The sequence below is a fragment of the Uranotaenia lowii genome, chromosome 3, assembly GCF_029784155.1.
Source record: "Uranotaenia lowii strain MFRU-FL chromosome 3, ASM2978415v1, whole genome shotgun sequence".
NCBI lineage: Eukaryota > Metazoa > Arthropoda > Insecta > Diptera > Culicidae > Uranotaenia > Uranotaenia lowii.
The window spans coordinates 257,319,688-257,341,587 of record NC_073693.1 but is presented as its reverse complement, the minus strand read 5'-3'; the positions used below and the strand labels follow the sequence as shown (position 1 = coordinate 257,341,587).

The window sequence follows — 21,900 nt, the reverse complement described above, 5'->3', positions numbered from 1 at the left end:
TACAGTTTCGACGAGTGCTTCGTGCGACGAAGTGCAACTGACGCCCGCGCGGTGTTCTCTTCATCCATCACCCTAAATAAAAAATATTTCCCTTCATTTCTACTAGATTACAATGATTTTTTTTCGAATCACAAAAATAAACTAAATGCCAACTGGATGTGTCACGTTTCTTACGGTTGAGAGAACATAGGTGCTAATTTTCATGGCTATATTGATTTCTTATTTCGGCTTTTTTAACGATTACATTTTTCTTTATTCTTTTGCCCTATCCTGTGTAGTTATATTTATTTCTTTTTGTTACTTGTGAAAAATCTGTAATACTTACGTCGTTTCGAAAACATAAATTTCTCTGTTATGGTAGTCATTTAAGATTTCTGCTTATAACTGAGCAGCATCTTTACTTGGATCCAGGGATGGAAAACATAAGAAAAAACAAAAATAGCGCTCAAATGTCACATTGATGTGATTAAATCACCGACCAGTGAGCAGGCATCAAATTTTGTTTCATTAGAATGTTTTTAAGTTGTTGAGAGAGATTTGCATTGGATAAGTTTACAAGTTTCACCAAACTGAGCATGCCTCATCTATGAAAAAACAGCTATGTTGATTTTGTTTGGTATTTTTATCATAAACGATTACAAATCTTTTCTAAAAGTGCTCATTTTTCTGTCGAAAAGTAAAAAATGCTGCAAAAATGCTGCAGCAAAATTTCTAGACTTGAATGAGAAAACCATTGCATGTATGATTTAAAAAAAATATATTTTAAAATCCTTTTCTGGATCTGGATACCTTCTTAGAGCAAGATCACTCGTGTTGGAAAAAAGTGGTAGCAATTTTGACACTTGTAGCACATTTTTTTAAATTTTACCATGCAAAAATGTTTCCAAGATCTTTGGGCGTTGTATTTATAATGTACCAATGTTCAACCACCATTCAACAAAGATTCTCGCTTTGTTAAGTTGCTTTTTAAAGAAGGATACTCTTGGTTTTTTTAAAACGAACACACACAAAAAGGATCTTAGTGAAACTTCATGTTTCTTCGAAGAGATCTTTTTTTTCTTTTTTTTCCAGGATTTTCATGCTTTTTTAAGAGATCTAAATTCTATTTAACTCTAAGTGTACACCTTTTAAGGATATAGTGACTAGCATCTTACTAAAACCATCAGCCCATAGAAAGTGTACTATGTACGTCGTGACCGAGACTCGATCGATCTCATGACCTTTGGCTTAGAAGACTGAAAAGCTATCCTCTAGGACACGGTCGGCGGCTGTTGTTCCTTATACAAACTGTATCTTTGTATAAAAGCCTTAGAACTAAACAATCTCGTAAAGTTGATGGTAATTTGTGCATTTAATTTTTTTTGTGGACTTTCGAAAAACCGTATCAATTTGTAGAAGTATCGAAGTATCAAGTCTTATAACAAGTAAAAGAGATGAAAAAATTTGTTTTGCATAATTGAAGCGTAATATAAAAGTTTTCAAATGTGACCAAATTTCAGATGATAAAGTTTTAGGATGATAGGTTATCTCATAACTCGTCATTTTAATTAATGTTAGTCACTAAAATTTCACCGGTTAAGGTTTAGCTTGGTCTGCGTTTAATTTTAATCACTATAGATCTGGTATGAAAGTAAGTAACAACTCAAAGCATAACGTAATACCCATATTCTCAATTTGATCCAAAGATCCGGAGAATCCCGAAAAGTGAACACCATGGCAGGGTCATCGATATGTGCGTTATCACATCGGTATATCGGTAGTTGATGGATTGAAGATCGTAAAAAAATCTTATAGGTTTTTAAATTTATATACATAAATAAATAAAAAAAAAAATTCAACAATTTTTCATCTAAGCGATGGTTTCAGTTACCTGTACATAAATCAAATAACTCGAATATATCAGTTGTGATAAGATGTCAAATCTCCTAGCATAGGTAAAGATATTGGTAAAGTTCTACCGCCAATTCTGCTAATCAAACTAATGAACATCAGAATTTGTGTCTCGATCGATAAAATACACGATCGATAAAATGCACGATCGTCAACATACCAAACCAAGCTTTACCCTTGTGAGCCAGTCACTAGCACCAATTTGTGCGGCCCATAATTGCTGATGCTTTCTCTGTCGCACATTTTCACGCCCTCTTCACCACTCTCCCGTGTGATCGAGATCGTGATCTGCTTTCTCTCACACTTTTCGATGTGAGAGATCCTGGCTGGCAGTGAAGAACATTTTCCTCCGGTTGTTCGAAATATCTACATTTCTAGAGCGCGGGAGAAGAAAATTTTCCTCGGTCTTTTGGTGTTGAATTTTTCCCCGATCGCGCACGCACCAACCAGCCGCCCTAGAATATAGAACGTGCCTGCGATCGCACTCTTTCTTGCGCTTGGAGATCTGCACCAGATCATCGTTTCCACTACTGGGTGGCGCATCTTTCTTTCCCTGCTCAGTAGCGGCAATTCCTTTTTTTCGGTCGGATATTCTCGAGCGGTTGGTGTTAGGCTATTCGTGATAATTTTATTGTACGATCAACGGTTCGCGCCCGCGGTGCTCCTTAATGATTTCCCATATCGGTAGCGTGCGCCGATTGCCACTTGGCCAGAGCGTTTAGAATCCGATTTATGTATTATTGGGTCGGAAGGGGGAAAATCATCGCTACCGGTTGAAAGTTTAATTATTATTATTGTTCGGTCGGGCGGCGGCTGCGATAGTGTGTTTACTCGCTAATATATATCTCGATGCTTAGGATCTCCCCCCAAGTGACCATCATCATCGGCGTAAAACCGGAGTGGCCCCCGGGATTCTCGTTTTTTATATACTTTATGTTATGGTCGTGCGCCGGTCGCTCGGAGTTTCGAGAGGTGTGAAAATTCCTGTGAAAGTGCGAGACAATTAGGTGTTGATCACTGGTAGCCGTGAAAAAAGTGCCGTGCAACTAAACGGCCAAGTGCCTCTTGGGCCTTTACGTGAGATCCTATCCGTGTGATCCCCGGTTTGTTTGGCGACGAATGGTTTGTTTGGGTGCTCATTTGCAAACAGCAAATTTGTGATCTTCCTTTCAACGGTGCCGGGGAATAATCGTTTTGATAACAAAAATATAGCACCTCCTTCGAGTGTCAGTGGAAAATGTGCTGAAAAGTGTTAAAGAGTGTGAAAAATTTGGTGACACAATTGTCGATTGATTTACTGATACACATATACGTGGTGAGCGCGCATTTCTTAGTCATCATGCACCACTTGGATTTCGGTGGCAGTATCGGAATTCGACATTCCGACGGTGGAATTGGTCCCGGAATGGGCATCGTAGGAATGACCTCGTACGATTCCTTGCATGGGATCGGGTCGGTCATCGGCCCTGCCATGGAACTAACGTCGATTGACTTCCAACAACACCAGCAGCAGCACCATCATCAACAGCAACAATCGCAACACAATTATGGCGCGACACCGCCGGAATATTGGAGTACACCGACGCCCTACAAAAATGGATCGACACCCATGAAGGAAATGGAAGGTGATTTTTTGACCGTTGCATAATATCGGGTTCTTGGCATTGTTCATGGATCAGAGTGATGAACTATATCTCGAAGTTTCTTGTCTCTTAAGCTTAAACATTTGACCATAAGCTTGGTTGACTAATGTTCTACCGACCGAGCAGTGGCCAAAACCTCTACGTTGAAAAAACAGAACAAACATTAAGAACACTTTGAACGTATTTTCTACAGAGCTTCTAAACTTAACGACAGCCAGCCTTGTTTCGGTTTTATTTTAATACGTTTTGGGTATGTCTTCCATGACTTAATATTTACTCAATTGATTAGTTAATCGGCCTTATCGGTGAAAAGTGATGGGCATTTTAGTAGGAACATTTAAAGATTATGAAATTGTATAGACGGATAGAAAGTTAGGAGTAATGAAAGATGGTGAAAATGAGCGATTTAAATTCGGTTAAGAAGCATTTTCATCACATACCTACCAAATTTATGTTCAGCACAGGCCAAGTACTATGAAATGGTAGATACAGATAGATTTGAATCTATTCCACTCATTAATAGGCCAACAGCACAAGCGGAAACTTGTTATCGCTCAGAACTCAGAACGGATCTATCGATAGATTGCCTTCTCAGTTTGTTATCAACGCATTCGATACAACCGGGGTTTGATTGCGAATCGTTACGGTCGATAGTGTGATAATGAACTACCACCGATGCTCTGCCGTGATATGACGAAGTGACGTACATCCGTTTTTGTCAGTTATTCAAGTTTTCTAAGTTAGTTTATGTAGCTTTCAAATGTACTAAATTTTTTTCTGGAATACCGTATAGTTTTTGATTTAACTTAGTAAAACGAAGTGACTTACAAGACGTCGTTGCTACTAACATCCACCCATCCACGAAACAGATTCGAAAACACGAGCTGCTCTAACAATTTTGACGCGATATTCCTCGAATTTGGAACATATACCTATCTCGACATGTTAATATTTTTCGAGATGAAAGGGGACTCGTTCCATCTCAGTAGAGGAGGGCCCATCCAAAATATTAAAAAAAAGGAGTTTTGCTTCCCAAATGGCTTTCCATCATAATTTGCTTGACCGTGGTGACGTATCCCAAGTAACATTTTAAGTTTTCTAAGGGACTCCAAACCAACTATAAATTAAAGCTATAAAAACGCGTCCGGTTATTTTAGGATCAATAAAACTGCAATACAACGCTTAATAGCACAAAAAGGCCCTTCTGCAGTAGGTTCTGTAGAGTAAATTATAAAACCATGACATGCCAAATCCAATTCAAAAATTCTTTATAAATTCCGCTTATAAAACCTTTTGATTATATAAATTTCCTATACAAATAATTCTGCTCCCTAATGAGGATCCTGACAATTAATTTTAAAACAAATATATCTTGTTCGAAACAAATATAAAAATAATACAAAACACAATGCTAATACCAGTTTATCATCACTTTCTTTAATAAATTAATTTTATTTTCTCATCCTGAATTTTCGTTAAAAGTTGTTCATTCACTTGCCCATTCACATTCAAATTTACTGCAAATAGGTATGAGAAAATTTGAGAAAAATTAAGGGCCTGCTGATATTTGTACTTTTAAAGAATAAAAATCTGATAAATAATATTGAAAGAATATCGTTTTCAACTTTTTAATCTATTATGTGGATGGTTGGCAATTTTTCTACATTTTATCAGCCATAATGATGTCAAAGCTTATAAAACTATGAACAAGATAAGTTTTACTTTCTAAAATAGAAAGACATCTTTCATATATCCATCATTATTTGTTATGAAAATGGCGCTAATATAGAAATTAATAATAGTCGTTATGGAACATTTACAAAACGATAATGGTATCGTAAAATTACTTATCGAGCTAATACACTTTTACATAACTTTTTAGTCTTATTAAAGTGTGTAAAAGCTTGAATACCGATTCTATAAACCGACAAAGTTTTATAGTATTCTGTGAGTCTTTCCTACAAAACTGCTTTAGGCTTGATGTGTTTCTTTGAGGCATTTTGATGAATCTTATAAACTTAAAAAGTTTTGAGGCTTCTCAAAATATTCTAAAAAAAAACAATACATGTACCTCATAAAACCTTTCCGATTCAAATAATGTTGGCGATAGAGGAATGGATAACCAAATGAAATTTTCTAAAGCATTTGCGTAAAATTTTTATTGAGTTGAAAATTAGTTCACAATATTACATGGGTATGTTTTTCTTAAAGCACACTTTACAGATCATTTTCCTATTGATATCTTAAAAATTTTAAAATTTATTGAGGCCCGTAACAAACAAAATATTTTGCTCCTGAAATTCTACAACAACACTGCGCTCTTTCAGCAGATATGCAGCCTGCCGTTCCTGATGATGGAAGTGATGAATTTTGTCCTGAATTTTGAATTTTGCTGTTCTTATAGAATTAATTGAAAAAAACTTTTCGAATCATTCAAAGAAATTTTTATTCACTTAGAAAATCACTACATTCTAATGTTCTTGAGAAACGTCATCGGCTTCATCGATTATTTTCACGAAAACTTCAATTATCGCGGAAAAAGTAAAATTCCAGTGTGCCGTACACTTCTAGTGGATAATTCACCTTGAGCAGCTTTTTTTCTGACGAGCGACGGTGTCAATTTCATCCGTTGTTGTCTTGACAAATGCGAAAACAACTGTTTCTTCTTTTGCTGTCGAAAAACATCCTGTTGTTGACATTTTGGTCGATAACTGCATAACATTCTTTTATAAACCCTTTATTTGGCGAAATACCACTAATAAGTTTATTTTGGCCTATAGAGGAATTTTCTTCCATATAATGTTTTAAAGAGGCCACAATCAGTCATTAAGGAAGATTTATAAAACCGAAGCTTCTTGTAAAGACCATATAAGAACACGAGTGCTACGAATTAATTTAAAAAGGCTTTTATAGATCAAAACAGGTTTGTATGCAAGTGTTTCATGACTTTTTCAAATGGTTTATGTTTTCAGGTATAAAAATGTTTTATAGCTTGCACAAAGAGCCAAGTAAAAAAGCAATCATACAAATTTATTGTTGGTTCTCAGATTGACTATATAAGACGCTTGTAGCTATCATGAAGAAAAGTTTTGAATAGGTTTTCAATAAATATATTTTAAAATAGTAAACGGTATTATATATCACTTATAAAACTCCTTGCAAAAATTATAAAACCTATTCTACTTTTGTGTGTTACTTGGGATTGCAGCGTATGGTAGAGTGTGCTACAAAGATATTGAAGTTCTTCTTTTTTCGTTACCAATTAGCGATGAACAACGTTGTATTCAGTAGCAAGGTAGCCGAAATCACTGAAAAATCTATAATTTCACAGAATTTTGAGCCAATTTTCATCACAGAATCGGTGTCACAGAACACAGAATTTTAGAAATATTCTTAAATTTCACCGAATTTCAAAATTTTTGACGTTTTTTCAAAATTTAATTTTCAATGTCAATATTTTGTCAAATTTTGGATGATTTTCATTGATTTGAAAATATGTGATAAAATTGGTAATGTTAATTGACTCTTCTTAAGTAAAATGTAAAAAAGACGCAAATTGATATGACTTATGAATTAAATTAATGGAGAAAGCATCACAGAAAACTGTTAAATAATTCTTGGGTAAAAATAAAGAAAGTCAGTATTTTTTTTCTTCAAAACACAGAATTTTTTTTCGGCAACCTTGATAGATAGATGAGTTTGAGAATACCTACTGATTCCTTGGAGATACTTGATTTCTTATCTATACCTCGAAACTGGAATACTAGTTTTTCGATTTTATCACTGTTCGATTTTTCAATACCCGCTAAATTCACGCTCGATGTGATCACGGTTATTTTTTCGATTTTATCACGTGTTGTTTTGGAAATCATTTACCATTTTCCTATTTTTATTTCAAGTTTCGCCAAATTCACGGTTTTGCCATTATCACGGTGAATTAAGCGTGATAAAATCGAAAAACTACGTATCTTTCCACTATAAAATAGGGTTTGTTGCCCTAATTTGGACTCTTTAAGCGGTGGTTTTAAGAAAATCATGTCTTTCTCATAAACGAGTGGAAGGTTTATATATTTCAGGAAATTGATTTATAGTTCACGATATAATCTGCAAGTATCAATTAAAAATTTCAACATAGGTTTCACCGTTATTGAAGGATTTGCAAAGATATGGATATGGAAGTCTTAAAATAGAACATCAAAGTTAAAAGTCTCCTATTTTTGGACCCTTTACAAATTTTCCGGGTTTTCCATTGATTTTCATTTATTTTAGGAAAAAAGGTAGTATGGTTGATATTATTCACAGTGAAAGTAATTTCCCTTTTAACTTTGACATGGACAGTAAAAAAAGTGATTTTTTCCTTGTTGACTCTGATTTTTCAAACCGCGCCCCACTATGTGAGCTGTCTAAATTACCACGTATTAGAAAGTACATTTTTAAAAACCTTGGAAATTTTATCGCAAAGACTTTTTATTAGAAAAACGGTATAGTAGGATTCAGAAAGAATGAGAGTACATTATGTGCATAGTCGTATCTTTATCCTATGCTGAAAAAAGGAGTTATTTACAATTTCGGCTTTTTAGGACTAAAGTAGGCTCTAGGTCCAAAGTAGAAGCATTCACCCTATTGTAGAAAAATGTGCAAAATGTAACAAAACAACTAACTTTTAATTTAAAAAAATAAAAAAAACATTTTTTTTTAAGTTATTGCACCTTGTTTGAAACATCTAACAAAATGTGGAGGGTATCAGTGTACGAAAAAACTTTCATTGAATGTTTGTCACCTCTCCCTCCTTCCAGTGGGGATTTTGGAAGAGAAGAGGGGGTCTTCTATACATTGTTGCACCCAAGTTTGACACGGGAGGGTAATTGGGTACAAGAAATGTTTGTCACCCCTTCCTCCTTCCAGTGGGTAAATTGAAAGGTGGGGGAGGGGGGGGGGGGTCTTCTATATGTTTTATGTAAAAATTGAAAAGGAAAGGGGTTTCCTTACAATTATTTGCATCATTTGACAACTTATTAAGCAAATGATTATTAGAGTGCTCTCCATTCTGTTATTGGGATATAGAATGTCACAAGGTAGGCTCCCATACAATTTTTTTTAAACAACCTTAGGACTTATAATAATATAATTTTGTTGTATATTAAATTATATGAATGAGTTTTAAGATACGAAAAAAGTGTATTTTAAAGATATAGGGGGGGGGGGGGGGGGGGGTTATTATTAGAAACGCCTACCTCCTTCAAGCAGCAAGGAATGAGAAAGGGAAAGAAAGGGCTCCTATATAAGTTTGTTTTGGTATGAATCGAGAATTTATCAAACAAATTGGATTATATTTCATAAGAGAGCTTGTATGCGAACGAATTTTTGGCGTTATGTAACATATCAAATAAATGGAGCCAGATGTGGCAAGTGATGTTATTTTGTACTATCTAATTATGTTTTTATTAGGTTCGTGAGGAGGTTATAAGGAATTCGGGAGCCCTTGCCTCTTCGAAAAGTGAGAAGGGCTAGAATCCATACAAGTGAAACATTCATTTTGTCATAATTGACCCTTTAAGCAGATCCTATCGGCTTCTCTGAAATTTTGCCGACATCACACTAGCGCCAAATAAGCGTTAACGGGTTGGGTTTCAACCTCTAGTTTGAATATTTTTCACGCACATTCGTGCAAAAGTGCAATTTACATTACTGTAAGCAGTATAAAAACAATCATGGTGTGAGTGAACTGGCGTTGGATGTTCAATGTTTAAGTGCGATGATGTACGATGAAAGTTCGAATGCAAAGCTGCAATGCTTGAGAAGAAAGCTGCAAAGCTTGGATCCCAGTATTCACAAAATTTATTTTCGAAATTAGAAGAATTCAGCCCATGGTATTTTTAATCACTATACTTTATGTTTGTGTGAGATATCCAAGAAAGTATACAGAAAAATTGCAAACTTCAAACTTATTTATTTTTTCGAAAAAAGTATTTTTTGGAAAATCAATGTAATTTTTTTCAAATTGGGAAATTCTATCAATTGTTTTTATCTCACATACATCTTTCTGCACCTAATGAACAATGTTTGGAAGAAATTTGCAAAATCGTATCGAATTAACCCTTCGTTTCATAAAGTAACAAATTTGCAACAATTAATGTATGGAAAAAGTGAAAAATCGTATTTTATTTTAATTGTTTTTCTTGATCTTCATCATTCCCAACTGTTTAAAATGATTTTTGAAGAAAAATAAAAAATCATGAAATGAAGGGTTAAAAAAAATATTTTCTACTTTGATGGGCTATTACTCTCATAATACTTAACCTTCCCATGCCGTTCGCAAAATATCCGTTTCGGGGAAATTTGAGTTGTAGTTTGATTTCGTTCTCCTGGCTGTAAATGTTAACCGATTTTGATGATATTATATTCATTGTGTAGGTAATTTGTTCTTATTACTCAAAATCTTAAAATAAAGTCGATATGTATTACCAAGTTATCAGAAACTGGTTCAGAAAGTAAAAAGTCCGAAAAATCAATTTTATTTTTAAAATGCTCATAACTTTTGACAGCTTTTCTGTATTTAAGTGTTTCATTGATGTTTGTAACCGTCAAGAATCCATCTATTCGACAGTGTAAAGATATGTTGGGGTCCAATGAAAGTTTTGACCGCAATCTCAGATCTTCCGGTAGAAAAAAATCTAACTTTAAAAAAACGATATCAATTTTTTGCTTTGCTTAGCTGTATTTCATTTCCCAATGAACCGATTTTCAAAACTCAAATTTCAATTTTTTGGCGTTAATTTGATCATTATTTTCATAGAACATACTTGGTCTGTCAAAACTCATAGTTCTTCAGTATATTGGAATGATGATAAAGAGATTTTAAATGTGCGCTTCGGGTCATATTGACCCGAACGGCATGGGAAGGTTAAAATAAAGGCTTAAAACCTGTTCAGTTTTGACATTTGAACGAAAATGTTATTATTTTACTGACTCAATAATTGCTGTCACGCATTAAAGATTTAAAGAACTCATTAGGCTCATATAAATAGATTAAAAATTTCAGATCTTGAAAAACAAAATGCGAAAAGTTTCAGTAAGTAGTATGAAATCAACTTTGCATTGCAATTCGGCACTCCTGCTGCCGCTTTCATTTTAAGGTGGTTCCTTCTGAATTTTGTTGAAATTTAATTAAATATATATCTATAAAAAGTCAAAATTCAGATAATTTAACTAGTTTTATAAGTTTTTGGAAGATATAGCAAAGCACACCGAGTCAGCTAGTTGCGTGATAAGAAGGACTTAAAAAGTGCTTTTGAATAAAAATTTGAAATTACGTCTTTGTAATGACTTAAGGGTAATAGACGAACTTTTAGAATTCTTTTTGTCTGCCAGTAACTGAAAAATTTGAAATATTATGACCAAAATTAGTAAATTGACTTTTTATCTTTAGACTTTGCTTGATTTTTCCCAAGGCTTAAAGCACTCTGAATAAAGGATCAATTCTCCTTTAACTTTAAAAAATAACACATTTTTTTCGTTCCACGAAAATGCTTCTAGCTCATCTACAGGTTCATGTATCGTTCTAACTTTTGGAGCATACAAACTTGAAATTAAATGAAAGTATATGATGAAATAAAAAAAGGGATTGAGTATCTTCATTCTCCCCTACTTATAAGAATATGATCCGCCACCTTGACATGTTTTGTTTGAACTTTTTCAGCATGTTTTTTGTCGGTAGTGATTTTCACGTCCGCCACCCTCACAGCTGACATTGAAGCTATTTTTGCCGAAATTAAGTATATAAAATAACTTTTATATAATTTACTTAAGAAAGCTGTTTTATAGTTTTAATGTACTTTTGCTGAACGAATATTAAAATGCTTTGGACTTTAGCTTTGCTCGATTTCAAGCTAAGTAAAAGCTACCTTATTCATACCACTAATTGATATTCCTCGTAGGACAGAATGCGGCGGGCGCATTCCATCTATAGCATTTAGACTCTACGCAGAGCTATGGTGCATTTGAATTGAAATTCTCATTAATCATATTTATAAATCTTCAGCTACACAATACACTGAAAAGAAATTAATTTCAAATAACGATAAAGTATTAAAATTGAAGCAACAGTTTTTTTATATATTCCCAGAGGCCTAAGCGCTCAGTGAAAATAACATCGCTGACAAAACAAGAAATGGGATAGAGTCTTCCCGTTTTTCCTTAGTTTTTTTAAAGCATAAGTCAGGAAATGACGTGAATAAGTCTTACAAATTGCCATTTTCTAGGAATAAATCACAGTTCTGAAAACGATACATCTCATGTTGATTGATGATGCGCATGTCTTCAACATTATTAAACGATTTATCATCTCATTAGCTCCTACATCTTGCAGCAATGTTAGAAATATGAAATTTAAATAAAACTTGGCTTTTTTATCGTACTTCAAAAAGAACTTAAAATACATGAACAAAGAATTACACACTCATTGTTTTGAGAAAATGCCGCCAATCTTTAAACGATTAACTAGAGGTTGACACAGTTTTTCACAACTTCAAGATTATCCAAATGCACGGTAGAAAAACTGCAGGCGCACCAAGAATGAAAACAATTTTGTCGAATTAGTTCTTGTCTTGCTCGCGGTAATTTATCACCCGAAACACCGCATATGTAATGACACTTTACTGCCCGAAATGCCAAAACTGGAAACAAACGACACGGCACACGAATGATTCATGGAATGCAGCCCTAGACGGGGACAAAACATGTGGAAAAAATAAAGCCATTCCAAAATTTGAAAGAAAAAAAAACAGGGAACATGAATTCCAGCTGTGCGATGCGATGAGTCGCTGCTCGGTTCAAGGGACCTGCGTTTTGTTGAGGACTGTTGAATTTGCATCCGTTTTCGATCGCGTAGCCAACAAGAGTGAGGACGATCGTGTTCTAATTCCAGCTCGATACGGTTTACCTCAAGATGGCAAAATAAAACTAAAACAGCGTGGATTCTTCTCACGAAACTGTGAATGAAATTTGCAACACTGACTGGTCCAGGAGAAAAACCAAAAAGGGAAAATTTAGCACCGGTAGACTGTAGCAGCAAAGCCGTAATCAAAGGACGGCGGTAAGTGATCGTTCCTTCTGAGCCAGTTGGAGGAATGGGACAATTAGTTCCACTCGATTTATGTCGTGTGTCGCAAGTGGATGCAAGCGGCGATAATTTAAATTTAACAAGACATAAATCTTGATCCAACACTCTCGTTAGAAGAAATCAAGAGGCGCACCCGGGCAAATTATGCTGCCAAGTGGTAATCCGGTGTAATGCTGTCAGGTACAGGATATGTTTGTGGGGATTTGTGTTGTTAGCTTGATGGAATGTTGATCATTCAATTAGTTGTCTGTCGTTTATTTGGAAGGAAGCATTCGTGATGGAGATGGACTCCGAATTTCAACTCGTTTTCTATTTTATAAAATTTAAAATTAGTGTAGTAGCTTTTATAAATTTTGTAAGGGAGAGTGGGGTAACGTGGACCTCTTTGATTATCTCAGATGTGTGTTGAGATAAAAATCTCAATCCAACTGTCATCGTCGTCGCTTTGCATAAGCATATTTTTCTATATGTTGTTGACGTAAATGCGCATCATATGCTTCTTTTATTTATCAAGTTTAAAAATGTTTTTAAAAAATCACTTACATAATTAAACAAACACTCGCTAATTGCATGGATGGGGAACCTAAAGTTCATAACAAAAATATACTCATATGCTTATGATCTTATTTTTGTCATGTTCTTTCACGTGGAAAAAGATTTTTTTATGAAACATCAATAAATCACACAAACGCAACAAATTTGCAAATCATAGCTTGTGGGGAATCGTGGGGAACATTTTGTTTGGTATCTTGGGTCACCTTTATTTTTATGGTTTTATACACATTCAGAATAAAAATATGTTTTCCCATCTGTATAGTTTTTTTTATGACAAATGAAGAGTTATGAAAAATATTTTGTATATTTTGTCTTCTGTATAAGAATTTTGCCAAAACGTTCGCGATCCAGGATTTTGAATCTTTGCGATCATACACAACCCACTTTTTGATTTCATCATCTGAAATTGATTTAAAATAACTAAATGAATAATGAAATTACAGTTTTGGGTCAACTCATAAACTTTGCATAATGTTTGGACAATTTGGATTTTGTGTCCCACGATTCCTTACCATTTTTCAAAATCAAAAAAATATTGCTTTTTTTTAAACAGTCAGAACTTGCGGACAATAACTTATTAAAAAATTAATAAATACTTAATGATAGCTTAAAAATGTAGAAAATCATTTATTATTTTCATTTTATCATTTATAATAAAAAAAAGTTATGGAACATAGAAAAAAAAGTGTCCCATGATTCTCCACTCTCCCATATAAAAACCAGGCAAAATCTGGGCATTTCAAAATTTTCGACCAAAAAGCTGAGACTGTTGGCCAACAACTCCCGGATAATTCTAGCTCAGTCGCAAAAGACCCTTCGATTATCTCAGGGATTCGAGAAGCAGGGATGCGGTTTTGGAAGCGGCTCCACGTTACCCAATTTTGGATACTTCGGGGAAGAAAGTGAAAGTGAATGTGACTCCTAATAAAAAATGTGTGAGATCAAAAAATCTTTGTCGATAAATAAAACAATGATAATTATCACAGTTCCATTTTATTTTTCTAAAGAGATAAGAAAACTGCATTATTGAATCATTTTAACAAAAAGGTAAACAAAACAAATTCCAATTGGAACGTTTTCTTCCTATATTCAGTGGTTTTATAATTTACATCATTTTTATTTTACACGTACCAAAATTGTACATCAATTTTATTTTACACGTTGCAAAATTTAATTTGTGTGTTATATTCAACTAGTTATGAAAATCCTGTCATAAATGATGTTTCTTTTTATTTACTCCACACCAAGCAGTTCCCAAGTTTTACGGGTTCTATAATCGAGTATTTGGAAATTAAAAACATCTGGAAACCGCTGTTTTGTTACCAAAGATGTGCAGAATAATTTGCTTACTTCATTTTCGGCGCTAGTTTTTCCGTTATTGAAATAGTCTCCAAGCTATAGAAAGGGTGATTCAAAATTTTGCACACAAACCAATAATATTGTAGCATGATTATTTGGCGAAAACATATGCTAAAAAAGCTGAAATTCTTGGATAGTGTGCAAATTTTTTAAGATCCGTTCCCCTTACGTGGAGGTAATTTTGTACAAGGTATTGTACACATCTGTGACAACAAAAATAGGGGTATCCATGTTTTTTTTTAGATTAAAGGAAAGCCCGCGGGAGTGTGATTCCTTTTGAATTCCTGCTCCCGTAGGCACAAAACCTCCTCTCCATTATTTTTTTTCAATTCAAAGTTTACAATTTTAAAGTTTACAATTTTTATCATTTCCACTTATATGTATTGAAAGCACTATATTTTTTGGATTGTTACTGGTGTCTGTTGGGTGGCGGGCGGCGATACGGAGGCGGCTTGGAGGTGGTGGTGGCGGAAATGATAGGAAAAAAAAGTTGTTTGGGCTTTAGTATGGCCTAAAATTTGTTTTTTGGTGGTGTTGCAACTTTGGATGAGGAGCACGGTTGGGCATCCCCAGTGAGAATATTCTCTTTTGAGGGGATTCTGGGCATACTTCCTAACTACTGAACTGGTGTTTCATTCATAGCAAAGCCATTCGACTACAAACATAAGCTTGTATAAGCTTTTTTTAAATTTTGTTAAGTTTTGTTCTGATTCTATATGGGCTGGCAGGGCATTGTAAAGAGCAATCCCGAAGTTGGTAAAACTTCGTTCAGCTTTACTCGTCGTTCACTCGTCGAATCTGAAAATTTCCTTGGCCTCTTGTTGGGTATCTGTGAAAATTTACCGGGAACTCCAAGTTTTTGTGTGCTCGAGGATTATCTAAAAAGTTTTTCATTTGGACTAATGTCTGAACTTCTCTTAGACCTTGGATGGGGAAAACTGATGCTGAGCTTTGTGATACAGCTGATCAGTTGAGTACAGTCGCGGTTTCTGGTATATTTACTATCTTCAAGCATCAGTTTTGAAGTATCTGTATTTCTTTCACTTTCGATTAAGATGCACTCCCCCATATGGAAACCATGTAGTGCAGCTTTGACTGTACGAAGGCATGGTGCATGGTTATCATTTGTTTTGTAGGCAGCAGATTTCTGATCCCCCAAAATAAACCACAAGCAGCACTTATATCTTTCTTTAGTTTATCTATATGTGCGATCCATTTTAATTTGTCATCAATAGGTAAACCCAAATATCTATAATGATTGGCTTGTTCAATCACCGTTGAGTTGACAACAAGATTGGGAATCATCTGTGTTGTGTTGGAACGTGGTCCTTTAAACAGGGTATATATGATCTCAGATAGGTTTAACGAAAGTAGATTTTCTGCGAAATAGTTCCCCAATGTTTTTAGATCAGTTTTCATTCTGTTGATTATATGTTCTGAATTTTCACCAACATACAACATGGAGATATCATCTACAAAAAGGCAAGATTTCCTACAAAGTCTGAGATTGGGCAGGTTATTGTTGTAAATCAGAAATAAGAGTGGTCCCAAGCTGCTACCTTGTGGAACACCGACTGATAGCAGCGGACAAAGTTTGCTGGTGACCCCATTGGCTATTACATATTGGGTGCGATCATCAAGGTAGCTCTCAAATTACTTGATTGATGTTCCTCTGATGCTATATATATCCAGCTTGTATTGTAAATGCGTTGCATTTGTTATTTCATCAACCAGTTCACAGGCGGCGGTAAGCGTGCTAGATCCACATCGAAACCCATATTGATGGTTATATATGATGCGATTCTGGTTTAGAAAGTTCAATAATCTGGAAGCCATCATTTGTTCAATCACTTTGCTTAAGATAGATAACACTGATATCGATCTATAGTTATTTACTTCCGAACTGCTTCCTTCCTTATGAATCGGAACAACCTTAGCAGTCTTTAGGTACGCAGGATAGCTGCCTGTTTCGATAGCTTCGTTGAACACATCTTTTATGACACTTGCGAAGAGTTTGTGATGTCTTTTCAAAAAGATGGCAGTCATTCCATCTGGTCCTGGACTTTTCTTAAACTCCAGGTCCTTGATTTTTAAAATAACCTCATTTTCATCCGAAGGTCGCAAGAATAATGAAGAGTTATTCGGGGTCAAGGTTTTTAATCGGTTTATATCACACTGACTGTTGATTGTAGAAGCTAGCTGGTGCCCTATCGTGCTGAAGTATTGATTAAAAATATTAGGTACATTTTTTCTTTCAATTACTAGGCCGTTTTGTATCATATTAAGCTGTTCTCTCGTATGCTCTTTCCTTGCGGTGATTCAGTTAAGATTTTTCCAAATGTGTCGTTGTGTGTGTTGAATGTGTGTTGAAAAGGGATTGGTAGTAGGGTTATTTTGGACCAGGGGACCAATTCTGGACCACCTTGTCTTGCTCTCTTATAAAGCAACTAATAATGAAAAAAAATAGTGCATTTCATCAAGTGACCGGGCTTCAAAAATATTTGCTAAAAAATTTAATGATTGTTTGTTTTTGGTCCTCTGGTCCAAAATAATTCGGTAACCTACACGTTTTTTGCGCGTGCTTTTTCACGCACCGCTAGCGCTGAGACTTGTTTCAGGTGGGATTTTATTTCGGTGTTGGTAGACCTTCGTTTGATTCTTGCTAAAAGATTGTGCTTGACTTTTATAACTTTCCACAAATCAAAAGACATCCAGAGGCAAGTTGATTTGACTTTAGCAGTAATCTTTACGGTTTTTGAGTATTTAAGCTACAGATGTTTATACAATTCGACTAGCTTTTCTAGTTTTTCACTCGAAGAAATAGCCGTAACACGGATTAATTCGCTTTCAAAAATAGAATTTCCTTTTCCAGAATCCTAGAAGCTGTTTATTTTTCAAGTAGGGTAAATGATCTTGAGCGGAACTAGTCAAAATCTGATCTTGAGCGGAACCATTTACTTTTTCTAAGTTCTAGGCAATGATTGTTTATGAATCTTACCAAACTGTTGAAAAAACACTTTTTCAAGATCTTGTCATACAAGCATTGACATTTTTGCTAAAATTTATTAACTCAAATAATGTTATTAGAAGATTTAAAAACATACGCTTTTCTGCTGCAATTTTTATCAATCTACGCTGACTTTGAACGTCAATTTATGTCACCCTTGACCGTTGTAAACTAATTCTCAATGATTAAAATGGTAGAAAAACTCATAAAAAAGCATTATTCGGGTTTTTGTAGCAAGTTTTCCCTCAGAATATCAATTAATAGCGTAGTTTTTAAAAGTAAAATATGATCTTGAGTGGAACCATCTTCGATCTTGAGCGGAACTACTAGCTTCCGAAATAAACCGCTAGGTGCGCTGCCTTATGCCTAATGTCTCACACGCAGTTTATACCCCTGAATGTATGCAGCACATTTGTTTATTTCTTATTCTATCAAAATGTAAAATTAAGTTCGAATAGAACAAAAACTAATTAATTGGCGTCACAGCGTACCAAACTAGGCACACAAAAAGTTTAATTTTTTGGGGTTCAAGAAATGTGTTTTTGAATCTTACTTTCAGAGGGACGACGAGAAGGAGGAGAAAGGCTTTCATACATAATTTTTGGCATAATTCGAGAACTAATGAAGCCAATCAAGTTAAATCATTATTTCAGAATAAGAATCAATCTTCATTGCCATTCTTATTCGTACTTTATGAAGTAGCTTTCTTTTAAAGAGATTGTTTCAGATGTTCACATTCCAATTGAAAACGATATACTATCGAATAAATAAAAATTCATATTGCTTTTTTACACACATCATTTTAGTTTTACAAAGTGTAGCAAAGCACACCGGGTTAGCTATTTTATAATACTTCACAATTCAATTGGTGGCCTGGTATTAAAAACCTATCCGATTTCCTTGTGTTTGACTTTACATTTGAGCTCGAACTGGAAATTGGTTTGAGAAATAATTGTTTTATCAATTGAGATAAATAATTAATGTTTCAATAAATGTCAACGTGATTCATGAGAAACTGGAATTTATTTTAAACTTTATTCTATGAATAAGTTGCTTACAGCAAGGTTGCCGAAATAACAGTTATATCTGTTATTTCACAAAATTTTGAGGAAATTTTTATCACAGAATCTGTGTCACAGAACACGATATTTTTAAATATTTACAGATTTCACAAAATTATTTAATTGCGAACATTGAATTAAAAAAGTATGAGAAGATTTTCAACGTAAACTGATTTTTCCCAACTAAAATATAAACACGACACAAATTATCATGAATTTCCAATAAAGTTAAAGGAATTAAGGAAATAAGGATTAAAAAAATGAGAGTTTTTTCTCAAAAACATTGATTTAGAGCAATGTACCGTTTTTTGCCAAATCTGTAATTTAAAGTATCTTTTTTTTATTACTAATTTTGTCGTTACCTTCATCAATCAATCAATCAATAAAATATACTAACGAATTTAATTTTTGTGATTAAAAAAACTAAAATTTGAGTTTAGAGAAACGATTCTTTCAAAATAGGATACAGTGCATCAAAGAGAAATTGGACTTTTTTTTAAGCAAGAAATAAATTTGAACGGATATTTTGAGAACACCTTTGGAACGCTAAGTTTCTTTTTTCACGTAAAAAGATTAATTTTTGAACTTTAAAATCTTCAAAGATGAAATTTAATTGAAGTTTTCACAGTTACACAAGTATTAGGAATAAGAGCTATTAAAGATGTTGACAGATGAAAATGGTTCCGCTCAAGATCATATTTTGGTTCCGCTCAAGATCAGCGTGGTTCCGCTCAAGATCAGAATTCTTACTTCAGTAAAACATCTCTAGAGTTATAAGGATTCACTCTAAAATATTCTAAAAATCATCATTAGAAAGCAGAAACCAAGTTCTATCCGCTGAACTGAAAAAATATTTGTTGGGATATAACCCAAAGCCATACCACTTGATCAACTGTTCCGAGTTGCGTCGAATTGAGCCAATTGGTTCCACTCAAGATCATTTACCCTAATAAAACCGATATAATCATGGAATGATCACTTATTTCTGATTCTATTGTTGCATTTTTAACTATATTTTGCAACGAACAAGGTCAAACCACATGATTTAGGATGTTATTGCTGCTTGGTCGTGTGGGCGTGGTCGCGTTTTGCTTTTAAATATCCGATTATGTGATTAACACGTTCGTGAGAGAGCTGAAGATTTACAACGCTTGTAAAAACTGAGCGGCTATTTTGCGTAAGAGAGCCATCACCCGTTTATGGGTCCCATGGTGACGAACGTGTTAATGCTACGTGAAAATAAACCCCTTTTTGGTTGTTTCACCCGTTAGCTCTTAACTGCAACATCCACTGATTTACCTGTACTTTTTTGAATATGTCAAACAAGTGGTTGCAGGCGAAAAACGGTGCCTTAAAATTAAATTTTATTTTCGTAACATGGTCCCCAAAACATCTTGTAAAAATCCGGTGAATAAATAAGAAAGCTAAAGCTCCAGGTGTGTTAAAATAACACTCTAGTATTCGTGGAACTTTCGAGGATTAAAACTCGTCCTGTTGGACTGTCACCTGAACTTTGACAAAATAGTACAGTGATTTTATTTTTCAAAAGTGAAAATGAATATGAGTCCATCATAAACTCTAATAAAAGAGATTCTGATCGAATAAAGTCATTTTTCTTTGAATCAACGAATTTTTCCATTTAATCTCAAACACCACAAGATATCTCATCACAAATGTTTCACATGTAAACATAACATCACTAGGTAGATTCACAAATTCCATCAAATACCAATTAATTAAAAGTTGTTTACAAAAGAAAGTGTTGCATTATTTTCAAGTACAGTTCTCATGATCATGGAGTTTTGAACCAAATTTTGCAAAGACAGGACAGGTTATCTCTATTAAAAGCTCGAAACGCATTGTGGGTAGTAAATTTTCCATATGCCTTTGTTTTTTTAAGTTTCCTAATGAACGTCCCAATTTACTTTCAACTTAAATATTAAATCATCAAAACTAATCCATCCCAGATTGTTCAGTTCTCTAATTTATTAACTGATTTGTATAAAAATTATAGTTGTGTAAACCTTGTAAAGTAACTAAAAAATGATTTTCAGATTGAGCAATAATCATTCCTTTTCAAATTCTCAAAAGACTAAGAAGAAAATAAATCGTGAAAAGGATCTCAAAACTATTTGTAGTCGGCACATTTTAAGATAACAAAACCACCCGTGAACCGATCATGGAAAACAATAAACGTTCTTGGTAATCTCGACTAAGTTTGGATAACTATTCTCACAAATTCTATTTCGGAGCTTACACGACAGGCAGATAATGTGGCGCAAGTTCCATCCCGTTGAAATGCAGATAGCCATCTGTAGATATTAGTACCGATTCGCAATTCACTAACAGTTTATACTTTGTGCAGTGAAAGTTGTTGTTGTTGATTCGATTGGCAAGTAAAATAATCAAGCACCTGGTTGATATTTGCATCGGGCGATGAGAGTTAAATTCATCGACTGCTCAATGCAATTACTGCAACCGCATCATATTAATTGTAGTAGGTACCTACGACTATAACGCCTCCAAGTTGACCACATTTTCTGATGGATCAATTCAAACAATACAGTCGATTGATATCAGCTTTAATTGTGCCTATAGTTTTTTTCTTTCCGATAATTTTTACTCAAAAAGATAGGTATTCGAATTGTTTAGTTAGTAAAAATATCAGCAAATCAAGTTTAGTATGAAGTGAAGAATTCCATCTCAATGAAATCAGCGTACTCAACCTTGATGGACCAAATATAGGACAGGCAGAAGATTCTGAGTCAAACCAGACAGAGTGGTTTTCTAAGAATTCCACTCGTCTATCTCTAATATCGATGGGCAAGTCGATAGGTAGGCATAAACTTTTCCGAGGCAAAAAGATTGAGGATGTTTACATCGATTGCAGACATCTCAACAGTCTTCCTAGGGACGAAATCATGCTGCGGCCAACGGATTCGACTTCGACGAATCGTTCCAGCATGATGTCGATAGCAACTCATTAGGATCACCCACTCGTCTTTGGCACCACCAACAGACACAGAAGATCCCTAAGTCGCATCATCGTCAGTCGTCCGCTGCTGCTGGACGGGTTAGGTTAGAATGCGTGAGATAAATTGTATCAACCCGGGCAGTCAGTGGTGGGTGCGTCACCTTGCTGTGTTTATGTGTTCTTCGTTTCACGTTTGTCTTTGTTGCCACTTAGGATTCACACGAGGCATTCGGGAAATTCATCCACTGCGTCGAGAGAGGCTCATAATTTACAATGTCATGTCTCGAGCA

The 21,900-nt window shown here is 34.6% G+C and overlaps 1 protein-coding gene across 1 annotated transcript in view; it reads left to right on the top strand.

Moving 5' to 3' along the window:
* Positions 1–2,624: 2,624 nt before the first annotated feature.
* Positions 2,625–21,900, top strand: part of LOC129758461 (T-box transcription factor TBX1-A-like) — a 95,032-nt gene continuing 75,756 nt past the window's right edge. Inside the window, exon 1 of the mRNA XM_055755962.1 lies at positions 2,625–3,515. Coding sequence (XP_055611937.1) covers positions 3,230–3,515 — 286 coding nt within the window. The 5' untranslated portion in view covers positions 2,625–3,229. The remainder of the gene's footprint in view (positions 3,516–21,900) is intronic.